This window comes from Myodes glareolus, chromosome 5 (genome assembly GCF_982192425.1).
Source record: "Myodes glareolus chromosome 5, mMyoGla1.1, whole genome shotgun sequence".
In the NCBI taxonomy this organism is placed as follows: domain Eukaryota; kingdom Metazoa; phylum Chordata; class Mammalia; order Rodentia; family Cricetidae; genus Myodes; species Myodes glareolus.
This window is the reverse complement of record NC_142030.1, coordinates 58,763,341-58,789,320: the sequence shown is the minus strand read 5'-3', so window position 1 is coordinate 58,789,320 and position 25,980 is coordinate 58,763,341. Positions and strand designations below refer to the sequence as shown.

Here is a 25,980-nt window from a genome sequence, read left to right as displayed (position 1 = left end):
ATTTAAATTGTTCACCACCTGACTTCTCAATGGAAACCATAAAAACCAGAAGAATTTGGATAGATGTGCTGCAGACACTAAGAGATCATGGATTCAAGCCCAGACTACTATACCCAGCAAAGCTTTCTTTCACCGTCCATGGAGAAAGCAAGATATTCTATGACAAAAACAGATTTAAACAATACGTATCCACAAACCCAGCCTTATAGAAAGTACTAGAAGGAAAACCTCAAGCCAAGGAAGCCAACAACACCCACAATATCATAGACATCTGATAACCCTCCACCAACACAACTCAATGAAAGGAAACACACAAACACTACCACCAAAAAATAACTGGAGTTCACAACCACTGGTCATTAATTTGCTTAATATCAATGGCCTTTTTTCACCTATAAAAAGCCACAGGGTAAGAGAAGGGATACGAAAACAGAATCCAGCATTCTGCCATTTACAAGAAACACACATCGACCTCAAAGACAGACACTACCTCAGAGTAAAGGGTTGGGAAAAGGTTTGCCAATCAAACAGACCTAAGAAACAAGCAGGTGTGGCTATCCTAATATCTAACAAAATGACTTCAAACTAAAATCAATCAGAAGAGATCAAGACGGACACTTTATACTGATAACAGGAACAATTCATCAAGATGAAGTCTCAATCCTGAAGATCTGCCCCTAATATAAAAGCACCCACATATGTAAAAGAAACATTACTAGAACTCAAATCACACATCAAACCCCACACACTAATAGTGGGAGATTTCAACACTCCTCTCTCACCAATGGACAGGTCAACCAGACAGAAACTTAAGAAGTAAGAGCACCAACAGATGTAATGAATCAAATGGACTTAACAGACATCTATAGAACATTCCACCCAAAAAGGAAAGAATATACCTTTCTCAGCACCTCATGGAACCTTCTTGAAAACTGATCACATACTCGGTAACAAAGCAAACATCCACAGATATAAAAAAATTGGAGTAACCACCTGTGTCTTATCGGATCACCATGGAGTAAAGTTAGAATTTAACAACAATACCACCCCCAGAAAGCCTACAAACTCATGGAAACTGAAAAGTCAACTATTGAACCACCCCTGGGTCAAGTAAGAAATAAGAAATAAATAAAAGTCTTCCTTGAATTCTACGAAAATGAAGACACAACATACCCAAACCTATGGGACACTATGAAAGCAGTGCTAAGAGGAAAGTTCATAGCACTAAGTGCCCACATAATGAAAATGGAGAAAGCTCACATTAGAGACTTAACAGCACACCTGAAAGCTCTAGAAAAAAAGAAGCAGACTCACCCAGGAGGAGTAGAAGACTGGAAATAATCAAACTGAGGGCTGAAATCAACAAAATAGAAACACAGAAAACAATCCAAAGAATCAATGAAACAAAGAGCTGGTTCTTTGAAAAAATCAACAAGACTGACAAACCCCTATCCAAACTAATCAAAAGGCAGAGAGAGAACACTCAAATTAGTAAGATCAGAAATGAAAAGGGAGACGTAACAACAGACACTGAGGAAATTCAGAGAATCATTAGGTCTTACTACAAAAGCCTGTACTCCACAAAATTGAAAAATGTAAAAGAAAGGGACATTTTTTTTAGATAAATACCATATGCCTCAGTAGATTTTAAGTGATCTTGGGGTAAATTTAGTTAGACATGTACTTACCCATTCAAAACAGACAGATGTATGTATAATTTGTCAAAACTTTACCTCCCAGATAGTGAATTCATTACAACGGGTAAAACTCATAGCCCTGGTACAAACTGAACACTCCAGCAGTGCTCTCTTGTTTATTGTAAGCCCCAGCCACCCCAGTGGAGTTCTGAAACCAGAGATACCAGATGTTGAACATATGGTATGTGCCTCTACATCTGTGGTGACTGTTTTCAGTAAGAAATTAGTGACAACAGTAATAAGATGGGACAGTTGTGGTAAAATGGTGGCTACTCTGCCGTGCCAGGCATTCACAGAGTGAATATACTGGGCAGCAGGAGGACGGATGTCACACACAGGACACTGTTGAGAGTTCACTATGCTACTGAGCTCTGTAATTTCAAAAAAAAAAAAAAGAGTATTTCTGTAATTTTCCATTCACATTTTCAGGACAAAGTTGATCAGAGGTAACAAAGTTTGCACAACAAAAGCAAGGATATGGCGAAACTACTGTATTGACTAAAATTGGGGGCTTGCTTAAGAGAGTTTTCTTTTGATGAGTCACCTATTAACTGTGGCCTAAATTCAGTCACCCTCCACATGGTCAAAGAAAGAGTTGTCTACAACTATGGGATTATTCCGGTCTCTCCAACTGCCTCACATGTCCAGACATAGGAACCTAAAATTGAGCCAGTCTTTGAAGAGTAGTAGGCTACTCACAGTGGTGGGGGAGGGGAAGGTGACCCCAGCCAATCAGAAGCATAGTCAGTGCACGTGAAACAATGCGCTTCTGATGAGGGTGTGGCCTGGAAAACGGCTTTTTGACAAAACTGTCACTTGATGGGTCAGGTATGGACAGACATGGCACTTCCGCTGTCTTCAAAATAATGTCACCAGACCCCTTTCCTGTTCTCTGTATTCCTGAAAGATCTAGTCCCTAATCTAGGCTCCAGCTTTTCCTCAGCCTTGGAGAACAGAGGTATGTGGGAATAGCAGTGCTAAAGGGAAGCCAGTATCACAGCTAAGAGACCCAGAGTGGTGGTCAAGTCGGTGTTTATATTCCTGCCAGCCATTTAGCTAAGTTAAAAGCTTGCAGGCTTGCATCCCATTTGTCTTGGGTATTCTGTATTTCCCTTTCATCAGTCAAATAGTGAGTGCCTACCATGTAAAGATGCTAGAAAGACCCTATGGGGAAAACAAAGACTAAACCTGATTTCTAAAGAGGGATTCACAGTTCAGAGGGAGACACTATGAACAAGCCAAAAGGTTACTGACCTAGAAGTTTATCGGCACTAAAACCATTCAGAGCTCAGGAAGTAGGTTGGCAGAGAGAGCGGTCAAGCAAGCTTTTGTGACACCATTCCTTTCGATCCATTTCCTTTCTGTTCTGTTTAAAAATGACTACATTGTTGATGAAAAGTTGAGCATAACCTGAAAAACTAGTAGAAAATACTACAGGAGATGATTAGGGAAATAATGGGTGTAACTAGTCCTAATTTCTCCACATCTTCATGTCTTGGTACTGCTAAATTGTTCTAAAGCAGGAGGATCAGAGGAAGTCTGAGGCTGCCTGGACCACACGAGTCCATTGTGTGTAGCTCTTACACACAATAATTCCAGTTTCACTTTTACTTCCATCTTTTTCATCTCAAAATGAATCTGCTTTCCTTGCTTAGTAATCATAACAGAAAACTGCCACATCCTCAAATCACATTTAGAACAACTGAATCTTTTTCGTTGTTTGTTTTTTTTTTTTTTTTTGTTTTGTTTTGTTTTGTTTTAGTTTGGTCTTTTGAGATAGGGCTTCTCTGTGTAACAGTCCTGTCTGTACTGGAACTAACTCTTGTAGACCAGGCTGGCCTTGAACTCACAGAGATCCACCTACCTCTGCCTCCCGAGTGTTGGGATTAAAGGTGTGCGCCACCACTGCCCAGCAGAACAACAGAATCTTAGCATGCTTTTGTGTGTGTGTGTGTGTGTGTGTGTGTGTGTGTGTGTGTGTAAGGGTGGGAGGCAGGTAATTGTACGTGGTGTGAATGTATGTGTCTGGAGACCAGAGGCTGACACCAGATATCCTGTCTTGATCACTCCCAGTCTTTATTGTTGGGGCAGGATCACTCATGAAGATGATTAATTTGCCAGACTGACAGGCCAGTGAGCTTGAGGAAGCTCCACATCCCCAGTGCTTACATCACTTTTATGTTTTTTAGGGATCCGAACTCAGGGTCCTATGTGTGTGCCATCTCCCCAGCCCTTAGTTTATGTTTCTAGTAAATAAAAGGAAATTAAGTGCAGGAGATTGGAATGTGGGTTAAATACTGTCAGAATACACCTTTCGTGCCTGGAGAGATGGCTCAGTGATTAAGAATGCTTGCTACTCTTCTAGATGAGCTAAGTTCAGTTCCCAGCTCACAGCTGCCTGCAACTCCAGCTCCAGAGGATCTGACACACTCTTCTTGCCTCCATGGTCATCATGATACATGGTATACAAACACACACACACACACACACACACACACACACGTGTGTGTGTGCGCACATAAATTTAAATTTTTTAAAAATATATTGTATGAAATTCTCTAAGACTTAAAAATAGTGTATTTTAAGAGAGTATTAAGTGTCCAGGAATGGTAGTACAGCCTTTAATGCCAGCACACAGGCAGGAGGCTGTGAGTTCAAGGACAACCTGTTCTACACACTGAGTTCCAAAACTACATAAAGAGCCTCTGTCTCAAAAACTCAAAAAGAGAGAGAGAGGGAGAAAGAGAGAGAGAAAAAAAAATATTAAGTGCCTTCTCACAGGCAAGTAGTCATCCAATACTTCCTAAAACTTTCTAGATTGAATATTCATTCTTATGTTGTTTCTATTTACCTGCCCATAATTACCAGTCACTGGACCTAATTGGTCCTTCTGGAAAAACCAAAACCAAATCTAAACCATGTCCATGAAACATATGCCAAAGGGTCTACAATGTGCATATGAGAATACAATATTAGCAAGGTTGGAGGGGTTCATAGCAATGTTCAGAGCATACTGGAACTAAAATATTTCCCATTTGTATAAAATTAGATTTTAGTTTATAGGTCATCCTATATATTTCTGGATAATTTTTATTTGTGTATGTGTCCATGTCTTTGTGAGTATGTATACACATGCTTGTGTTCATTTCTGTGTGAGGGCAGAAGCCAGAAGAGGGCATCACATATCCTCTACCACTCTGCCTATTCTTTTGAGGCAAGATTTCTCCCTGAACCCTGTGGCTTGTGTTTTCTCAGCAAGCCTGGAAGCTAGCAAGCCCCAGCAATCCTCCTGTCTCCTCCCTCTCAGAGCTGGGGTTACAGGCATGTGCTGGACTCCTGGATTATGCGTGTGCTGGGATCTGAACACGGGTCCTTACAATTTCTCAGCGAGTGCTCTTAACTGCTGAGCTGTCCCTCCATTCCTTTCCTATATTTTTATTTTCTAAATCAGTAATTTTTCGGGATGAAGAGATAGCTCATCTGTTAAGAACACTTGACTGTTCTTCCAGAAGACCCAGGTTCAATTCAAAGTACTCACATGGTGGCTCACAACCATCTGCAACTTTTGTACCAGGGAATCTGATGTCCCATTCTGGCCTCTGCATGCACCAGGCATACATGTGGTGTATTTCTAATCTCTGCTTTTACTCTTCATATTCAATAGTCAACGAAACAGAAAAAGTAAGTGGACTAAACCCATCTTCTAGGTCAGATTTGAGTAGCCCGCATGTGCCTGAACTCTTCATCTAGATGGCCAATAAACAGGAAAGGGGGCTCAATCTCATCGGTACCCTCAGAGAAACACAAAACCTACCAAGATAGTACTCTTTTAAAAATCACTGTAACAGAGCTTGGAGACGGCTCAGCGGTAAGAGTATCGCTGCATGGGCATTAGGACCTGCGTTCAAATCCCCAGCACCTACGTCAAATCCAGCCTTGGCTATGCCAAGAGAAACAGAAGAATCACTGAGGCTTGCTGAATGCGAGACTAAAGTTCAGTGCACCAACCTGCCTCAAAGGCATAAGGTATAGTTATCAGCATACTCAACATTATCTTCTGGTTTCCCATGTACATGAAGGCACATGCTCCCATACACACATAAGCATGCACCACACACACACACACACACACACACACACACACACACACACACACACATTGACCGAGGTTTCTGCAGTCATTAAGTCCCAAAGAAATACACAGAGGTCTACATTAATCATAAACTGATTGACTTATTAGCCCAGGCTTCTTATAACTCTAATAACTTATATTAGCCCATAATTCTTATCTGTGTTAGCCATGTGACTTGGCAGCTCTTTTGGTGAGGCAGTCACATCTTGCTTCCTCTGCATCTGGGTGATGGCTGCAGACTGACTCCCCTCCCCAGAATTCTCTGGTTCTCATTGTCCCCCCCCCATCTACTTCCTGCCTGGTCACCCTGCCTATACTTCCTGCCTGGCTACTGGCCAATCAGCATTCTATTAAACAAGTACAAAAAACAAATCTTTACAGGATAAAACTATTGTCCCACAGTGCACGTGTGCGCACGCACATTTTATTTTTAAATCACAATAATATAGTTTTGTAATTAGATGGTTTTAGTTTTTATTCTTTTGGCTCTTTACTCTTTGGGGGCCCTCCATGCAATTCCCAAATAAATCACGGAAAGTCTTTGTCTTTCTTATAAATATCCAGCTTTAGCTTGGCTTATTTCTAGCTGGTTTTTCTTAAATTATCCTGTCTACCTTTTACCGCTGGGATTTTATCTTTATTTCTGTATATCTTTCTTTACTTCTTACTCAATGACTTACTATGTAACTGGGTGGCTGGCCCCTGGAGTCTTCCTCTCCTCCTCTTTCTTGCTCCTTGATTTTTCCTTCCCAGATGTCTCTTCCTTTTTATTCTCTCAGCCTTGCAGCCCACCTAGCCCTCTCCTGCCTAGCTACGGGCCATTCTGCTCTTTATTAGACCAATCAGGTTTTTCAGATATGTAAAGTAACACAGCTTCACCAAGTTAAACAAATAAAACATAAATGCAACACATTTTGCATCATTAAACAAATGTTCCACGGCATAAATAAATGTAACACACCTTAAAATAATATTCTACAACACAATTTAGCAGGGATAAACAGCAACTGAACTTCAGTACCAGCTTTAGAAAAGTTGTTTGGCAAGATCTTCTGAAGTCTGCGCTGTGATATGACATGTATTTTGTATGTATAAGTCCCTGGACTCAACTCCCAGCTTCAAAATGAAAAGAAATGGGGTTGGGGAGATACCCCAATGGATAAAATGCTTGTCAAGCAAGTACAAAGATTCGAGTTTGGATCTCCATCACTTAAATGCCAGGTGGACATGGTCCATCACCTATAATGTCAGTGTTTATAAGGCAGGATATCCAGGGCAAGCTAGCTAACTAAACTAGCCATATTGGAGATCTCTGGGTTCAACTGAGACACCCTACATCTATGAGGAAGGTGTGACTTGATCAAGGAAACTCCTAAAGTCAGTCTTAAGTTCTACACACACACACACACACACACACACACACACACACACACACACACACAAAACAATCTGGAAGAGTTCAGTGTGAGCCAAACAAGAGTGGTGGTACATAGGTGTAATTTCGACATTTGGGAAACTGAGACAGGAAGTATGACATTTAAGGCTAGCCTGGGTAACACAGCAAGTTTGAGGTCAACTATATTAAGTGGGACCACTCAATGCCCAGACAAAAAATTCAGAAAGGCTTAAAGATGGTTCAGTGGCTCTTGCTGTTTTTACAAAGGACCTAAATTTGGTTCCCAGCACCAATGACAGGTGACTCACAATGACTTGTACCCCCTCAAGGAGGACCTGAAACTTCAGGTCTTCACAGACACCTGCACATACATAAATATGCATGTGTGTTCACACACACACACACACTTAAAAATAATAAAATAAATATATTTTTAAAATACAAGTTTTGCAGATGCTGCTCTCTCCTGTACTCGCTCGCTGGCAAGCATGCTCAATCCCAGTATATTCTTCAACACCACGATGGCAAGCCCTTTTAGACACATCACCTAGCCATTTGCAGACGATCATCCAAAGACAGCAGAAAACTTTTGTGCTCTGAGCTTCAGATGGAAAGAATTTGGTTACAAGAGATCCTTTCTCCATAGAATTACTCCAGAGTTCACGTGGCAGGGTGGTCACCTTACAGGCCATAATGTGCAGATGTCATAGTGGAAGTCAGTTCTCTCTCCAGCATGTGGACTGAGGATCAAACTCAGACTGTCATGCTTGTGTCGAGTCTAATTGGTAAGCTTCTGGCCAATGAGAGACTCTATCGCAAGATGGAGATGGGTGGATTTCTGAGGATGACTTAACATGGAGGCTATCCTCTCACCTCTACGTGTATCTTCACACACATGTATCTATCTGCACACACATGTGTCTATACACACATTAATTCTTTTTAAGTTCAAGGCCATGGAGAGATGGCTTGGTGGTTAAGAGCGTTTGCTGCCCACTCATGAGGGATGGAGTTCAGACCCAGCTCCTTCTTAGGGAAGCTCACAACTGCCTGTAATTCCAGCTCCAAGGGATCAAATGTCTTCTTCTGCCACCTGTGGGTACCATACACATATACAGGCATACATGAGTGCATGTGCACACGCACACACGCACATACACACACTCATATGTGTGTGCGCATGTGTGCACACATGCACACACAAACAGAGTAAGGTCTCCTTTAAAAGTGCCAAGGTCACTGGGCAGTGGTGTCACGTGACTTTAATCCCAGCACTTGGGAGGCAGAAGCAGGCAGATCTCTGTGAAACGGAGACCAGCCTGATCTCTGTGAGTTCAAGGCCAACATGGTCTACACACCGAGTTCCAAGACAGGCCAAACCTGTTACACAGAGAAATCCTGTGTGTGTGTGGGGGGGGAATAAAAGAAAAAGTGCCAATCTCATCCTCACCTACGTGGTGAGTTTACAGTCTGCCTGGGCTACATGAGAACCTGTCAAAAGAATTTTTTAAAAATTTTAAAAGTTTTTAAAAGGAGCTGGAAAGATGGTTCAGTGCTTGCTGTTCTTGTGGAGGACCTGAGTGAGTTCAATTCCCAGGCCCCACATGACAGCTCACAACTCTCCTTAGCTACAGACCCAGGAGACCTGACATCCTCTTCTGGCCTCAGGGGACACCAGGCAGCAGGCACGTGATACTCAGACATACACACAGGCGAACATACACACAGGCAAAACATTCACACACATGAAATAAAAATAAACCTGGCGGGGGGGGGGGTGCGAGCAAGCAGCTCTGCTTTCTAATTCTAGTGCTGTGTCATCAGAGTCCCGTGAGGAGACCATGGTAGAAGATTAGCCGTGGCAATCACAACAAGAATGAAAGAGTTTGCACTGTGAGTCAAAACCAGCACAGATAACCTCGAGAGACATGTTGATAAAGAGGAAGTCACTAAGGGAAGCCATCATATAATCTCATAAAAGATACCCATCCCCCCAAATAAACAATTCTCAACCTAGAAATATGAGGAAAACACCGACAGTTTTTAAATAAATCAAAGAGGGCAACACAGAATCTGAAACAGAGCAGACAGAAATCCCAGAGGAGATGAGAAACGAAAGAAGATGGGAAAGTTAATTGACAGCCTCAGGAATAGACGAAAGGAAGCAGAAGGAAAAGCGACAGAACTTGAAGACAGACCTTTGGGACTGTTAGTGTCAGACAGGAAGAATAAAAGAGAAAGTGTGAAGAAAAACACACAAGAGCTTTGGGATACCCTCAACAAAACAAGTATTCAGACCATTGGCACAGCTGAGGGAGAAGGGCTATGGGCTGGAGGCACAAAAAGCTCCTCGGTAAAATAGCAGTAGAAAACTTCCCAAATCTTGAGAACAACATGGACATCCGGGTACAAAAAGCATTCATATACTCTAAGACACGTGAAAATAGAAGTACATCGCCATGATTTATTACAGTTATTAAAAGTACAGGACAGGGCTGGAGAGATGGCTCAGAGGTTAAGAGCACTGGCTGTTCTTCCAGAGGTCCTGAGTTTTAAGTCCCAGCAACCACATAGTGGTTCACAGTCATCTATAATGAGATCTGGTGCCCTGTTCTGGAGTGCAGACAGAATACTGAATACACAATCAATCAATCATCAATCAATCAATCAAAAATAAATAAATCTTTAAAAAATAAAAATACAAGACAAAGGAAGAAGATTGCCTGCTAGAGAGAAATGTAAAGTACCATTTAACAGAAAATACTTAAGCACTTCCGTGAGTCTGTGCGTGGTTCTAGCAATCAAATCCACCCATCATAACTGCAAGCAAACCAACTGGGGTCCCACAGAAGAGCAGCAAGCACTCACTCCTCCAGCCTCCATTGGACTCCTTTTGCTCCTTTCTCACTGAAACCACTGCTCACACCGTATCAAACATGGTGGCCAACAAGACTGACCCAGTATTAGAGCTTTCCTGTTGTACACATGGATCTCTCTGAAGATCCTAGGCAAGCCTTGAACTTTCTCTCCTCCCGCCTTCACTTCCCAAGTCCTGGGATGATAGATATGTGTTACCAAGCCTAGCTCTGTTTTCCTTAAGGATATCATTTGTCCATATTATTGCCATGTTTACTGGCTGGTTTTGTGTACCAACTTGACACAAGCTGGAGTCATCAGAGGAAGGAGCCTTGATGGGATCCAGCTGTGAGTCATTTTCTCACTTAATGATCAGTGGGGAGGACCCAGCCCATGGTGGGTGGTGCCATCCCTGGGCTGGTGGTCCTGGGTTCTATAAGAAGGTGGGCTAAAAAGAGTTATGGGAATCAAGCCAATAAGCAGCTTTCCTCCATGGCCTCTGCATCAGCTCCTGCCTTCAGATTCCAGTCCTGCTTGAGTTCCTGTTTTGACTTCCTCCAATGATGGACTATAATCTTGAAGTACAAACCAAATTTTATAGGGAGTGATATGGACCTTGGGAGTTGGGGTTAGGAAGCGATGGTTAGGTGTTTTAAGTGCTGCTTACTGGGAGCATGGGAGACAGCGGTGCTGTGTGTGATTTGATAAATTGAGGGGATCAAGAGGTTTCAGAGAAGGATGTTACCTAGAGACTGGTCTTTTGATATTTGGTGAAGAAAATGACTGGGTTTTGCCCTTCTCTGAAGAGTCTGCCTAAGAAGTTTTGGATTAATTCTATTGGCAGAAGAAATCTCAAAGCAACCAAGTATAGACTCTGTCTTGTGATTATTAGTGGTAACTCAAATGAAGTTTTGTTTTGTTTTGGTTTTGGTTTTTCGAGACAGGGTTTCCTGTGTAGCTTTGGAGTCTGTGCTGGAACTCACTCTGGCGACCAGGCTGGCCTGGAACTCACAGAGATCTGCCTGCCTCCTAAGTGCTGGGATTAAAGATGTATGCCACCACCACCTGTCTCTCTAATGAAGATTTGTAAAGAAAAGGAGCAAACTGAGCAGGATAAATTACAAAATGTAAATTTTGAGGAGGAAAAAAAAGAGTGACAGGAAATGGAATGGAGCTAAACCTTGTGTTCAAGAAGATAAATTGATTAAGAAATAGAATAACGGGAGTGGTGACCTCAGGGCAAGATCCCACCCAGTTAAATTTCCAACTTGTGAAAAGGAACTAAAGAAAAGCTTAGCACTGGGTATAGTGGGGACACCATCAACCCCAGCAAAGGCTGGTGGATCTCTGAGTTTGAGGCCAGCCAGGACTATAGAGCAAGTTTCGGGACAGTCAAGCTTAGGCAAAGGACAGAAAGCTGGTGTGGATATACTTAAATGAGGTGGCCATATTCCAGGCTGAGAAAGCAGCAAAATGTGGCATCTTAGGCCATGTGGTTCTTGCTTTAGAGTTAAGGGTAAAAGACATGGGTTATGGAATTTGCCTCCCTGCCTAAAGAAAGCCACTGAGGTCAGACACGTGTCAGGAGTGTCCCTGAATGAAGGCCTAGTAGAAAGGCCATTTGGAGAAGCTGTGAAGTTGAAGCCTGAATTGATTGCTTTGGAGAATTCAAGATGTTGAAGACGCCACAGTCGTGGGATACCTGCTGAGGAGAGCTGCTAGCAGGGAGTGGAACCAGCCCAAGAGAAAGAACTGTGTTGCAATCAACAACGCTGAAGGAAGTTGGAGATCTGAAGATCATTTTCCTTATAACCCCACAATGTTCAATTCTCTCTCTCTCTCTCTCTCTCTCTCTCTCTCTCTCTCTCTCTTTCTCTCTTTCTCTGTCATCTACTGGCCATGTTCAATCTACTTTTTTCTCTTCCTGTTCCGGACTCTTCATATCTACAATAACACCACAAACCATATCAAGGAGCACTCATACCCCCTGAGACCTTCTTAGCTCCAGCATCGTCCCCAAGCCTCTGCTCTATTGGTTATTTATTTTTTGTTTGTTTATTATTTTGAATTGAAGAATTGAACCCAGTTCACTTGCATACTAAACTCACAGAGCCATGCCTCCAGTTTCCAGATTTTATTTTTATTGTTAAAGTTTCTCTAGTATATAATATGGAAATATTCATTTTAGAAGGTATGCAATATGAAAATGTTCATTTTAGAGGCCTCTATCCATTTTAAAGTTTGTTTGTCAAATAGGCTAATGTTTCCCTCACTTCCTTTTTTTCCGTTTGTTTGTTTTTTTGAGACAGGGTTTCTCTGTAGCTTTGGGGCCTGTCCTGAAACTAGCTCTTGTAGCCCAGGCTGGCCTTGAACTCACAGAGGTCTGCCTGCCTCTACTTCCCCCTCTCCTCCGCCCCTGAGTTCTGGGATTAAAGACCTTCGCTGCCACCGCCACGCTTCCTTCCCTCACTTCTTAAAACATATTAACAAGCATATATGATTGCTCTACTTTTCTGGTAGAGCAGATTCTGGTTGAAATTACCAGCCAGTTCTTCCTTGCTGACGGGGAACCAACCCCTAAATAGCAGTTCTATATCCTATTCTGTACTGTGCCATCTTTTCCAAGAACCAGGCTTGCTCTGAACTCTGAGAAGACAGCACTGTTCAGACCAGCAGAGCAGATTGCCTCTGCCTTTTTCTATTTCTTTCTTCTTTTTGTTTTGTTTGGCTCTGTTTTGTTTTTCTCTGGACTTGTGAGATTTTGTAATATGGAAGTCTTATTATTGTTGTTGTTTGTTTTTCTTTGAAAATAGATCCTCCCCAGCATGCACACACAATATATTCTGATGTGGTTTCTCCTCTCCCAACTCCTCCCACTTCTTCCCATCCAAATTCACCCCCTTTCTGTCTCTCCTTAGAAAAGAATTTGACATCTGAAACAAAAACAAACTGGAAAAGTACAAAACAAACAAAAGGAAAAGAGTCCAAGAAAAGGCATAAGAAATATATATAGATGTGGAGATACATTCAGGAATAACATAAACACACAAAACCAGAAGCCATAATATATATGCAATTATATATATATATATTTTATATTGTAGTATATATTTTATGTATTATATATTAATACATATTATATGTAAAATATAATATATAATAAAATATAATAGCTGCGTGGTGGTGGAACACATCTTTAATATCAGGAGAGGCAGACAGATCTCTGAGTACAAGGCCAGCATGGTCTGCAGAGAAAGTTCCAGCACAGTCAGAGTTACACAGAGAAACCCTGTCTTGAAAAAAAAAAACAACAAAAAAATAGGACAAAATAAGAGCGAAAATAAAACTAAATTTAAATTAAAAAACAACAACAACAAAAAGCCCCTGACATGACATTATGGGATACAGAACCTCCAAAGATGCCCTTGATTTTATTTTCTGTTGGCATCTACTGCTGTGCATGTGGCTGTGCGATGTGCACTCTTGCCAGCAGCAGATGAGTGTTCCCCTTACTCCACATCCTCACTAGACTGAGCTGTCATTTGCTTTACTGATCCTGGTTTTTCTGCCTAGTACAAGAAGAAATCTCAATTGTAGTTTTGATTTACATTTTCTTGTTGGCTAAAGATGTTGAACATTTAAGTGCCTCTCAGCTATTTGAGTTACCTCTTTTGAGAATTCTCAGTTTAGATTCTTGGCTCAATTTTTTAATTGGATTATTTATGTTCTTGATAACCAGTTTTTAAAATTTTTTATATATTTTAGATATTAGTTTACTATTGAGTGTGTAGTTTGTAAAAATCTTTTCCCATTCTGTAGGCTACTGTTTTACACAAATAATACTGTCCTTTGACATGAAGAAGCTTTTCAGTTTCTTGAAATTCTATTTACTGTTGATCTTAGTGTCTGTGTTAACAGTGTTCTGTTCAAAAAGTCTTTTCCTGTACCAATGAGTTCAAGGCTATTCCTCAATTTCTCTTCTATCAGATTCAGTGTATCTAGTCTTACGTTGATTCTTTGATCCATTTGGAGTTGAGTTTTGTGCAGAGTGATGTGTATGAATCTATTTTCAATCTTCTACTTGCAGCCATCCAGTTTGACCAACACCATTTGTTGAAAATACTGTCTTTTTTCTAGTTTGAAGTGATGTCTATAATGATCTTAAGGTGTGTTTCTTTTGGGATGTGTGGGGAGTGTCAAGATAGGTTCTCTCTGTGTAGTCCTGGCTGTTCTGGAACTCTTCTATAGACCAGGCTGACCTTGAACTCACAGGGATCTGCTTACCTCTTTCTCCCGAGGGCTGGGCTTTAAGGAGTACACCACCACAGCCTGGTAAGGTGTGTTTCTTGGATGCAGCAGAAAGATAAATCCTGTTTACACATCCAATAAGATGGTCTATATCTTTTTGTTCAGTTTTGTTTCTGAGATAGGGTTTCTCTGTGTAACTTTGGAGCCTATCCTGGAACTCCCTCTGTAGACCAGGCTGTCCTCTAACTCACAGAGATCCACCTGCCTCTACCTCCTGAGTGCCGGGATTAAAGACCTGTGCCTCCAAGGCCCAACTTGGTCTCTGTCTTTTTACTGGGGAACTTAGATCATTGACACCGAGAGCAGTGTTCCTTGATTCCTGTTATTTTGTTCTTGTGGTGTGTCTCCCCCATCCTCTCTTATTTGCTGGTCCGAGATTATTTATTCCTTGTGTTTTCTTGGGTGTGATTAGTTTCTTCACTTTGAAATTTTTCTTCTAGTGCCTCCTGTAGTCTGAATTTGTGGATAGATACTGCTTAAATTTAGTTTGATCATGGAGTGTGTTTCTTTCTCCATCTACGATGGCTGAAAGTTTTACTGAGTAGTCTGGGATCTCTTAGAGTCTGCAACACATCTGTCCAGGCCCTTCTGGCTTTTGGAGTCTCCAATGAGAAGCCAGTGTTATTCTAATGCTTGTAAGTTATTGTTGGGATGCACTGTGTAGCGCCGGTTGGTTGAAGAAAGAAGGTTCTTCAAGATGTAATTTTAAGGTCCATGTGGCAGCAGGCAGGTCCAGCGTCTCTGATGGACTGAACCCGGAACAGCCACTCAAAGGCATATTTACTGATTGTTACACAAAGTATTTCCTCGTACAAGGTCCCTAATCTAAGTTACTGTCTTACTAACAGAAAGCATCATGTGCCCCCCATGACTCTAGTCCTTTATCATGCATCATTTGCAATACACAATAATACAGGAGACTCAGGTGTGTCTGAGGCATCTTGTGACCAAAGTCACGGGATGGTAGCTAGGCCCCTTCAGTAATACAATTCTACAAATCACAGTGATTCTTTACCTTTTACCACAAGGATTCTTCAAGGTCAAAATATTTCTAAAAAGTAGCTGCTTAAATCTAGTATCCACCCAATACAGTAACTCTGCTAAATTCCTACACCATGTGACTTAGTATTTTTCCTTGCAACAATTAATATTCGTTCTTGGTTCTGTTCACGTAGTATTTTGATTATTAAGTGCCAAGTAGAATTTCTTTTCTGTGCAGTCCATTTGATGTTTTGTATGCTTACTGTACCTTGATAGTCATCTCTTCTTTAGGTAAGGGGAATTCTCTTCTAGGATTTTGTTGAAAATATTTTTATGTCTTTGACCTGGGTTTCTTCTCCTCTTTCAATTAATCAAAGGTTTGGTCTTTTCACAGTGCCCCCGATTCCTTAGATATTTTGTGCCTAGAGTTTTTTAGGTTTAACATTTTCTTTGAATGAGGTATTCATTTTTTCCATCTTGTCCTCAATGCCTGAGAGTCTCTTCCATCTGTTGTGTTCTGTTAGTGAGGCTTGCCGCTGAGATTTTTCTTCAGGATTTTCATTCTCAGATTCCTCTGGGTTTGGGTTTTCTTTATTAATTCTGTTACTACTTTCTGATCTTGACCTGTTTTACTCATTTCCTTCTACTGTTTGTCTGTGTTTTCATAGATTTTTTTATTGGATTTATTTATTTCCTCTTTAAGGGCCTCTATCATATTCATAAAGGCTGTTTTAATGCCTTTTTCTTGTGGTTTCTGCTATGTTGGAATATTCAGGGGCCCTGTGGTAGGGCTGCTCGGCTCTAGTAGAGACATCTTGTCATGGCTGTTACTATGTTTTTGTGCTGGTGTACTGGGAAGATTGTAATTCTCGGTGATATCTGATATCTGGTCTTTGTTGAGTAGGTGTTTTGTCTCTTGGCTTCTGTTTCCCTCTCTGGTTTTTAGGAGAGTATGGTAGATGTGTGTTGCCTGGAAGAAAAATTCTTTGGGGGGGGGGTCCTGATGGGTGTGACCTCTGAGGGTCTCTGGTACAATGTGTTTCTAGGTATTGGAAGCTGTTATGATGATCCTCCTGCCTCAGTCACTTCTACTCCAAATGCTGGGATTGCAGGCATAGCCCACTACACTCTGCTAGAGATTATTTTTTAACCTCACTTGAGTCTGAGCATTTGGTGTCCACACCTAAAGGAAGGTCTTAGTCAATACTAACTTTCTTGGCGTCAGCCGGCAGTAAAAGGAAATGTCAACACATCCTCCCACTTACAGCTCAAAGCCTGCAGCCTTCCAACTGTCCCTTGTGCCCACTCCCACCCTTCTGAGTTCTCTCGCTCTCCCTTTCACCTGATATCTTAGTTTACTTAATCTTGTGCCTATAGATAACAACCTAATAACCCACATCTAAGTATGTACCCACAAAAACTCACATCTGTGTTCATTTATTTATTTTATGTGCATTGGTGTTTCACCTGCATGTATGTCTGTGTGAAGGTGTCAGATCTTGGAGTTACAGACAGTTGTGAGGTGATGTGGTTGCTGGGAATTGAATCCGGATCCTTTGGAAGAGCAGCCAGTGCTCTTAAACCTCTCCTCCCCCACCGTTTAATTTTTATAAAGGAGAAGAGATAACAGACCAAAAGAAGATGGAGGACAAGAAACAAAAGGCAATGGAGTTTGACTAGACTGACCAGTGCTACTGTTCCCCACCCTGTTGCAAAATACTATTTTAACTGGGCAAAGATATGTTAAGTTTGTCTATGCTGCAGGCTGTTATTTTACTTGTATAAAGGTGTGTTACTTTTGTTTATACGGCATTTGTTTAATTATGCAAAGATGTTGCATTTATTTTCCCTTGCCTGCCAAGGCACCTGATTGATCTAATAAAGATTGGCTCAGCGGCCAATAGCTAGGCAGGAGCAAGGATAAGCGGGACTGGTGGACGGAGAGAATAAATAGGAGAAACGTAGGCTGGAAAAGGAAGAACGAGAGGAGGAGGAGAGAACGAGGGACACACTAGGGGCAAGAAGTCAGACAGCCTCCCGCCAGACATAGAGAAGCAGTGGCAGTAAGATATACAGACGTAAGGAAGGTAATAAGTCCCAAGGCAAAAGGGAGATAAGAAGAAACAGGTTAATTTAGTTAAAAGGGCTAACCAGAAACATGCCTAAGTCAGGCCAAGCATTCAAAACTAATAATAAGTCTCTGGGGCATGATTTGGGAGCTGATTGGTGGCCCAAAAAGAGAGGAACTCTAGTACACACTCGTCAGTGAATTTACCCTTTCGTGGAAACGAATGGCCGTTGCTGCCTTCCATAGTGCTCTCAGGTTTTTGTTTTAATTTTTATTTTATGTGTATTGGTGTTCTGCCATCGGTGTTGGGTCTTCTGAAACTGGGGTTACAGTTGTGAGCTGCCATGTGGGTGCTGGGAATTGAACCTAGAGTCCTCTGGAAGAGCAGTCAGTGCTCTTAACCACTGAACCATCTCCCTAGCACCCCCCACCCCCGGCACGCGCACGCACACACATGCGCATTCATTTTTGTGATAGCTGTTCACAGTTGGGAGGAAAGTCCGTTCTGTGACAGTCTTCCTTCTGTATAGAAAAGTGATCCTACAGGCAGAGGCAAGCAGATATCTACGAGTTCGAGACCAGCCTGGTCTTCACAGGAAGTCGCTGGCCAGCTAGGTCTATGTAGTGAGACCTCATGACAAAATTAGAAAGAGAGAGCGAGAAAGAAGAAAAGTGATCTTTGGGGAGCATCACCAACTCTTTCATTGCCATTACTCAGTCATTTAAGTAAACCATCTACCGGGAGAAACAAAAGCCCCTGGAGAGAAAGAAGTAGGAAAGAACAAAAGCACCATTAGATTCCCTCCTTTCCCAACTTTTGTTTCTAGAAGACTTGCTTGGGGACAGCTTCCTGGTGCTGGAAAACCCTGACTGTTATCTTTGAAAAATGAGTGCTCGAAGGGAGCAGGAATTACAAGACCGGGCCATCGTCAGAATAGCAGCTCACTTACCAGACCTCATCGTCTACGGAGATTTCTCTCCAGAGCGGCCATCAGTGAAGTGTTTTGATGGAGTTCTGATGTTTGTTGATATTTCAGGCAAGTGCCAAAGGAATGCTTGCTTAATTACCGGGGGTGAGCAGCAGGCATGCATCAGAAGTCACATGCAGGTTGTGATTGCAGCGGGGACACCATTTTCAAACGCGTAGGCAGTAAGGCAGCTAGTCTCACTGTGCACACGGGAAAGAGAATGACCTCTGCCCCCAGGGGTCTCCCATCTCCCCTTCCCCCAGCTTTCAGTCCCAGGCATGTCTTTAAGACACTCAAGTTCCCCATCTGGGACTCTGACTCCAGTGTTTCTGCCCCAACTTCACAACCTCTTTGCCCAAGTCCCACGCACATCCCTGACAAACTCAGGGGATGATCTACTGTGTTCACATCCTCATATGAAACGTGTCTCTTTAGAAGGATTTGAAAAATCAGTGGTCTCTAAACCGTGGAACAGAACCTTTCTTTCCAACAATATGCCGCTGCCACTGTGTACGCTGGGGGCCTTGGAAGAAGGGATGGCCTCCCCTGCCTGCCAGCCTTGAACTGCTGCCGGGCTAAAGCCTGGCACTCTTAGTGGAGCCCACTTTGGGCCGGTGGAGCCCTCTGCTGGCTCTGCTCGGCTCCCAGGAAGCCAGCTGCAGTTTCTTTCAGGTTTTACTGCGATGACCGAGAAGTTCAGCACAGCAATGTACATGGACCGAGGGGCCGAGCAGCTGGTGGAGATCCTCAACTACTACATAAGTGCGATAGTGGAGAGTAAGTGTCCTCGTGGGGGCGGGCGCGGGGTTTGCCGGAGAGCATTTCAAGTCATTGTTTTGTCGGTCTATGAATAGTAGAGTAACATGACTGAGAGATCTTCATCCTCCCCAGGAAATGTATGTGCCATGCTTCTGGTGAGTGCTGGTTTGCTTTGTCCTGTCCATTTGACACAGGCTAGAGTCATCTGGGAAGAAGGAACCTCAATTGAGAAAATGCCTCCACCGGGCTGGCCTGTTGGCAAGTCTGTGGCACATTTTCTTGATTAGTAATTGATGTGGGAGTTTCCAGCTCACTGCGGGTATCGCTAGCCCTGGGCAGGTGATCCTGAGTTGTATATATGTATAAAAAAGCCATCTGGGTGAATCATGGGAACAAGCCAACAAGCAGCACTCCTCCATGGTCTCTGTTTCAATTCCTGCCTCCATGTTCCTGACTGAACTCTTGCCCTGGCTTTCCCTTCATGATGAACTATAAGATAAAAGCTAAAACAAACTCTCCTCTCTCAGCCCTTGTGGCCACCGTGTTTATCACAGCAAGGAAAAGCCAACCAGGACAGTCATCAGTACTTTTAATATGATAGATTACTGCTAAATGAATGTGGTCAAGCCTCACTAGTAAGACTACATGAGGGAAAGTATGTTTTATGTTAAAGACCTGAGTCTACAGCCAAGGCTGGCCTTGAATTTATTCTACAGCTAGGACCTTGAACTCAAGGCAATCAATCCTCTTGCCTCAGCTTCCCAATACTGAAGAGTATAGGAATAAGGCACTGTAACTAGGGTGATTGTAGTACGATTAATAAAAATCCCAGAGACAGATATTGAAGTTCAACCTGAAGGTCAGAAAAGCAAAGCAGCCAGCTACTGGCTATTACCTCTACCTCAGTCTGAAATGACAATCCTGCCTCCAGGAATCCTCAGAATGAGACTGTGAGTGAGAGCTGTCTCCTCCCATCTTATATTCCTCTCCACTACTGCCCAGTTTCTACGGCAAACTAGTGTGGCTACTGGGATTAAAGGTGTTTAGCGCCACTGCCTTTCTGTAAGGCTGATCTTCAGTCAAGTTTTATTTATTAAAATACATATGAACTATCGCTACAGTTGATATTCTTAAAATTATTTTATTCTGTGTATGAGTGCTGTGTCTGCATGTGTGTCTGTGCATCACATGCATGCCTGGTACCCACAGGTCGGAAGAAGGTGACAGATTCCCTGGAACTGGAGTTACAAATGCTTGTGAGCTGCCATAGTAGTGCTGGGACTCAAACCTAGTCCTCTGGAAAAGCAGCCAGAGCTCTTAATCACAGCAAGATCTCTCTAGCCCCAGGCTAATACTCCCTAAAAGTAGAAACAGAACCTATAACTCTAAGACTTAGGAAAAAGAGGTAGAAGGAACATAAATGTGAGGCTACCTGAGAAAATAGTGACTTCTAGCTAGTCTAAGCTATGAGACTTGTGTCAAAACCCCCAAATCATACTGGTAGTGTACTTTCTCAGCATGCCACACAGGCTTGAGGTCCTGAGTTCCATTACCGGAACATGCAGTGTGAGTTCATGCACACACACACACACACACACACACACACACACACACGCATGCACGCAGAGAGAGAGAGAGAGAGAGAGAGAGAGAGAGAGAAAGAGAGAGAGAAATGAATGGTGGGAGTGAAGGGAGAGGGAGATCAGGTGGTGGCTCACATCTGTAATATAGCACTTGGGAGGCTGAGTCTGGAAAATGGTTATGTGTTCCAATCCAGTCTAGGCTACATAGTGAAGTTTAAGTAAATCTGCCTTACACAATGGGGCCCAGTCACAAATGCAAAGGACTGGGGAGGGCTTAGCTGTTAAGAGTGCTTGCTGCTCTAGCAGAAGATTCAATTCCCAGTACCTACATTGGGCGGCTTACAACTGCCTGTAACTCCAGGTCCAGGGGATCCAGTGGTCTCTTCTGGCCTCTGTAGGTATCTGCATGTGCATGATTACTCTCTCTCTCTCTCCCTCTCTCTCTCTCTCTCTCTCTCTCACACACACACACACACACACACACACACACACACACACACAGTCTCCAAACAAATCACAAACCAGGAAGGGCATCTAGTTTGTTTTTGCATCCCACTTGGCAGAGCAGGCACTCAGCATTTGGTGGGATACTGTTAAAACCCAGAGGTGGGCAGGGGTAGCAGCATGGGGGGAGTGTCCTTTAAGGCCTAACTACATGCCCTGTGTTTCATCCCCAACACCAAAACCAAACCAGAAAACACAATTCTCCACTTGTAGAGTCTAAATTTCTAAAGCAAATGGCAACAAATAGAACCCACTTCCTTACTCCTGTTCCTGTGGAGTCCTGTCCATCATCCCCAGCCTATGCTCCTTAAAGGCTGGCAAATAGAGGGAGAGGGAGGAGGGCAAGTATTCTTAGGTCCTATGGGGAACTCCACCCTTCTGTTTCCTGGTTTGTTTGTTTGATTTTTATTTTCTAGAGCATGGGCACGGGTTAGCTGTGGTGCTCGCTGGACTGCAGCCAAGGAGGCAGGCTACACGGAAGTCATGACACATCATGTTTGATAGAAAAAGTTTAGTCTCTGAATTGTTATTCTTACTACCCTGTTTCTACCTTTCTTCTGTTTTCCTCTGAGGCAGGGTCTAACATCTAGCTATGTAGCCCAGTCTGAGCTCAAACTCACAGTGATCCTTCTGATTCAGCCTCCCCAGTGCGAGGATGACAGGCGTGTGCCGCCATGCTCCCAAAGCCACTTCTATGTCACCAATGAGTAATGCCCACTAAAGAATCAGTCTGACTTAACTTTTTCTTTTCTTTCTTTCTTTTTTTAGAAGTGCTGATTTTTGGAGGAGACATCCTAAAATTTGCAGGTATGGAAGCTGACAGAGTCGGGAAGGGTGGGGCAGGAAAACTGAGGAGCCTGCCCTATTACAAAGGAAGGGACCTCAGGGAGCTGTGGCCAGGGAGTGGGTGGAAACACGCTTGCAGCAGCACAATGGCATTGATCTCCAGGGTGGGACTAGTGCCCCACAGTGTCTCTCTTAAAGGTGACGCCCTGCTGGCCCTGTGGAGAGTGGAACGGAAGCAACTGAAAAACATCATCACCGTGGTGATCAAGTGCAGCCTGGAGATCCACGGCTTGTTTGAGGCCAAGGAGGTTGAAGAAGGCCTGGATATCCGAGTCAAGATAGGTAGGTATCTGGAACTGGGTGTACGCTTGTAATCCCAACTCTCAGGAGGCTGAAGCAGGAGGATAGCTGACAGTTTGAGGCTAGCCCAGGTGACCTCAAAAAATAAACAAAAAATAAGAAAGCACTGGGGAAAGAACAGATGCTAAGGCAGTTGGGATCATGTTCCACCATGCTGCGAAGTTGGAGTCAGGCTGACCAGAATACAAACTTTTGCTCACTCACTAACCAGTTTAAAAGAATTTGAAGGCTGGAGAGATGGCTCAGAGGTTAAAAGCACTGACTGCTGTTCTTCAGGGGTCCTGAGCTCAGTTCCCAGCAACCAATCACATGGTGACTCAAAACCATCCCTAAGGAGATCTGGCGCCCTGTTCTGGTGTGCATATACATAATAAATAAAGAAATCTTTTAAAAGAGGATTTTAAAAAAATTGAGATAATAATGTCTATATAATAGGCTATTATAAAAGTAAAGTAGACTAGATGTGGTGACATATGTCTATGGTTTCATCACTCAAGACATACAGGAAACTATTGTGAGTTTGAGGCCAGCCTAGACTATATAGGGAACCTTGTCTCAAGGCATAAATACTTTTGAGCTTGGGGATATAACATTAAGTAAAATAGAGTGCAGTTTGTCACTACATTAATTCAGCAATGCCATAAGACTGGTCATCTGTTACTTCATAAGAATTAACATACAGAGTCTAGAGAAGTGGGTCATAGGTTAAGAACATCAGAGACTCTTGCAGAGGACCCAGGTTCAGTTCCCAACAACCACATAGCCCCTCACAACCATCTATAACTTTATTTCCAGGGAATCTAATTCCCCCCTCCGATCTCCAACAGCACTAGGCAAGGACACAGTCTACTTACATACAGGTAGGCAGAACACTCGAATGAATCTCTTTGTTAAAAGGAATGATAAGCAAACAGAACTTAACAAGTTAGACCTGCAGCACAGCTCAGAGTTTATGCTGGGCTGGTTGAGGACAGCCTCCTAATAAGGAACAGCCACATGCAGTTTCATAAAAGATCTTGCATGCATTGTGTCGTCTTCATTTAATCATGGCACCAGGATTCAGGGAACATGGTGTCCCGGAGGACTGAGATTCTGAGATGTGTGGATGTTGAGCAACAGCTAGAGCTGTGGGTGGTGCCGCTGGACCTGGAACTTAGGAACCGGCAAGATGGCTCAGTGGGTAGCGAGACTCTTGCTGCACGTGAAAGTGGGAGAACAAACTCTACCAAGTTGTCCTTTGACCATTCCATACGCGTGCCATGGTGTGATCTCTCTCTCTCTCTCTCTCTCTCTCTCTCTCTCTCTCTCTCTCTCTCTCTCTCTCTCACACACACACACACACACTAATAATAATAATAAATTTAAAAGGAAAGAAATCACAAAAGTCAGAGCTAATAGTATCATCACCAACACAGGCCATCCAATTAACTATTTCTCTTTAATTAGCTGTTGTCTTAGATCATCCATATTTTTATGTTAATTTTCAAATTTTCCAAATAAATGTATCCTTTAAAAGATCAACTGTTACAATACTGAATGTGGTGGTTTTTGTTTTGTTTTGTTTTGTTTTTTTGTGACAGGGCCCCAGACCCAAATAGACCCTGAGACTTTAGCACAACTATCTCCATGATGGAAGTGTCATTCAGGCTGTAAAACTGCACACAGACAGCACCAGCCAAAACTGAAATAAAGGCCTAGTCCATCAAAGTCCATAGAGTTCTGGAAAAGTCTCAGAATGTACTACCCTTGCTTTTTAGTTTCTGTAGATCTGCTTCTGGCTAACTGTTCTTTTTTTCTTTTTTTAGAATGAGATTGAAATATTTATTCAGGGGGTTATAAAGGGGAAGAGAGAGGGGGGAATGGGGAGGTGCACATACGCCAAGAGGAGAGCAGTAAGAATCGCTAACTGTTCTTATAAACTGAAGTATGTCAACCAAGAACATGGTTTCTGTGCTTAAAAGCTCACCCTAAGAAAAGCTCAGGGCTACCCTGGAACCTGGAGCACACAGTGCTGGCCCACTGTTAAAGACTTTCTGTTGGTTTAAACCCATGTCTGAGCAGCCTTCTCTGGTGAAGACCCCACGCCATTTTTTCCAAGTTCCCTCAGAGAGGCTACTGTGGCATACTTCTTAGCATGGAAACAACTGAGTAGTGGCATGGTGGCACATGTCTGTCACCCCAGCACGTGTGTGGTGGGGGGGAGCAGAAGGTTAAGGAGCTCAGTGTCAGTTTCTGCTGCATATTAAACTGGAGGCTAGCCTGGGCTACATGAAACCCTGTCTCAGACAACAAAGTGATAGTAAGCTGAACCCTCGTGTGTGTTGTGAGGGGTGAGTAGAGAGGTGGGTCTTGGCGTCTTTCGCCTTTTCCTCTAGTGAGTCTAACCAATAGCATGTTTGATGGAAAACAAAGCACAGATAGCACTAAGGAAATTGGCATCAGCAAATTAGCAAGGCTTGCTGGGCATGGAAGCTCACTCCTATAAACTCAGTACTTGGGAGGGTGGGGCTGGAGGATTGGTGGATGCCTGAGGCCCAGTCAAGGCTGCAGTCACAAACAGAATCAGCACAAAGAACAAAGGTGGAAAATAAACTTGGATTACATTAACTACAGTAATTTAAGAGCACTCTGTCACATACTGTGTGTGTCATAAATTATTTTCATATGCATATAATATTTTACAGCATCTGTGTTCTCTTACTCAGTTACCAAAACCTTCATTTCTCAACTTGAAAACAGTTAGAGGAAGCCAGACATGGGAGTTGCAGGCCTTTAATCCCAGTTCTCAGGAGGCAGATCTCAGCGAGTTCAAGGACAGCGTGGTCTATATAGTGAGATCCTTTCTCAATAAAAGAGAAAACAATGAGAGAAGCCATTGTTGGGTGGACCATCTGGCTTTCAAATGTTTATTTTTTTCTTCATATTGTTCTTTAAAAAGATATGATGCTGGGATGCCCCGGGTGGTCTGCGAGCCAGGCAGAGGCGGCCAGAGCAGTGCAGGTTCCCCGGGCGAGCGGCAGAGTCAGGCAGCTGGATGTGGGGGATGACAGAGTAAACGGACATAAGGCTATACATAAAGCTAAACATTTATTATTTAGAGGAGAGGGAGATATTTATTACTTAAAGAAGAGGAAATCAGAGAGACATAAAGAGAAACATAGGGAGAGACAAAGACACGTGTGTACACACCAAGAGACGGGGGACAGAGAGCTAAGATGGCGACCAGGAAGTCAGAAGTGGGTGGGAGTGGGCGTGGTTAGTCCTTAAAGGCACCGCAAAGGAATAACACTTCACCCTTTAGTTACGGCTTAAAGTTCGGCCTAAGGTTTGTTTCCAGTGATAAAATGAAAATCCTCCCCAAAGAAATTACCGACACTGTTTTCTGTTGCCTTAAATGTAAATTGAAGAAAAGGTTAAATAGCTCTGGGGATTGATAAAACCCCTTAAGAAGAGTGTTATTGAGGTGGGCCTGGTGGTGTATTCATTTAATCCCAGCACTCTAAAGGCAGACACAGGTGAATCTCTGAGTTCAAGGCCAGCATGGTCAACAGAGTTAGTTCCAGGACAGCCAGGGATATACAG

General features: G+C 42.9%; 1 protein-coding gene across 3 annotated transcripts in view; it reads left to right on the top strand.

The window, feature by feature from the left end:
* The first annotated feature begins 2,489 nt into the window (after positions 1-2,489).
* Adcy10 (adenylate cyclase 10) overlaps positions 2,490-25,980 on the top strand; it is an 83,886-nt gene continuing 60,395 nt past the window's right edge. For 2 of the 3 annotated variants that reach the window (XM_048421341.3, XM_048421339.3), the window contains exons 1-5: positions 2,490-2,655; positions 18,266-18,475; positions 19,079-19,183; positions 22,021-22,059; positions 22,237-22,380. In XM_048421341.3, the coding sequence (XP_048277298.3) occupies positions 18,325-18,475; positions 19,079-19,183; positions 22,021-22,059; positions 22,237-22,380 (439 nt within the window). In that variant the 5' untranslated portion in view covers positions 2,490-2,655; positions 18,266-18,324. The remainder of the gene's footprint in view (positions 2,656-18,265; positions 18,476-19,078; positions 19,184-22,020; positions 22,060-22,236; positions 22,381-25,980) is intronic. The other variant, XM_048421340.3, reaches the window with a different exon arrangement.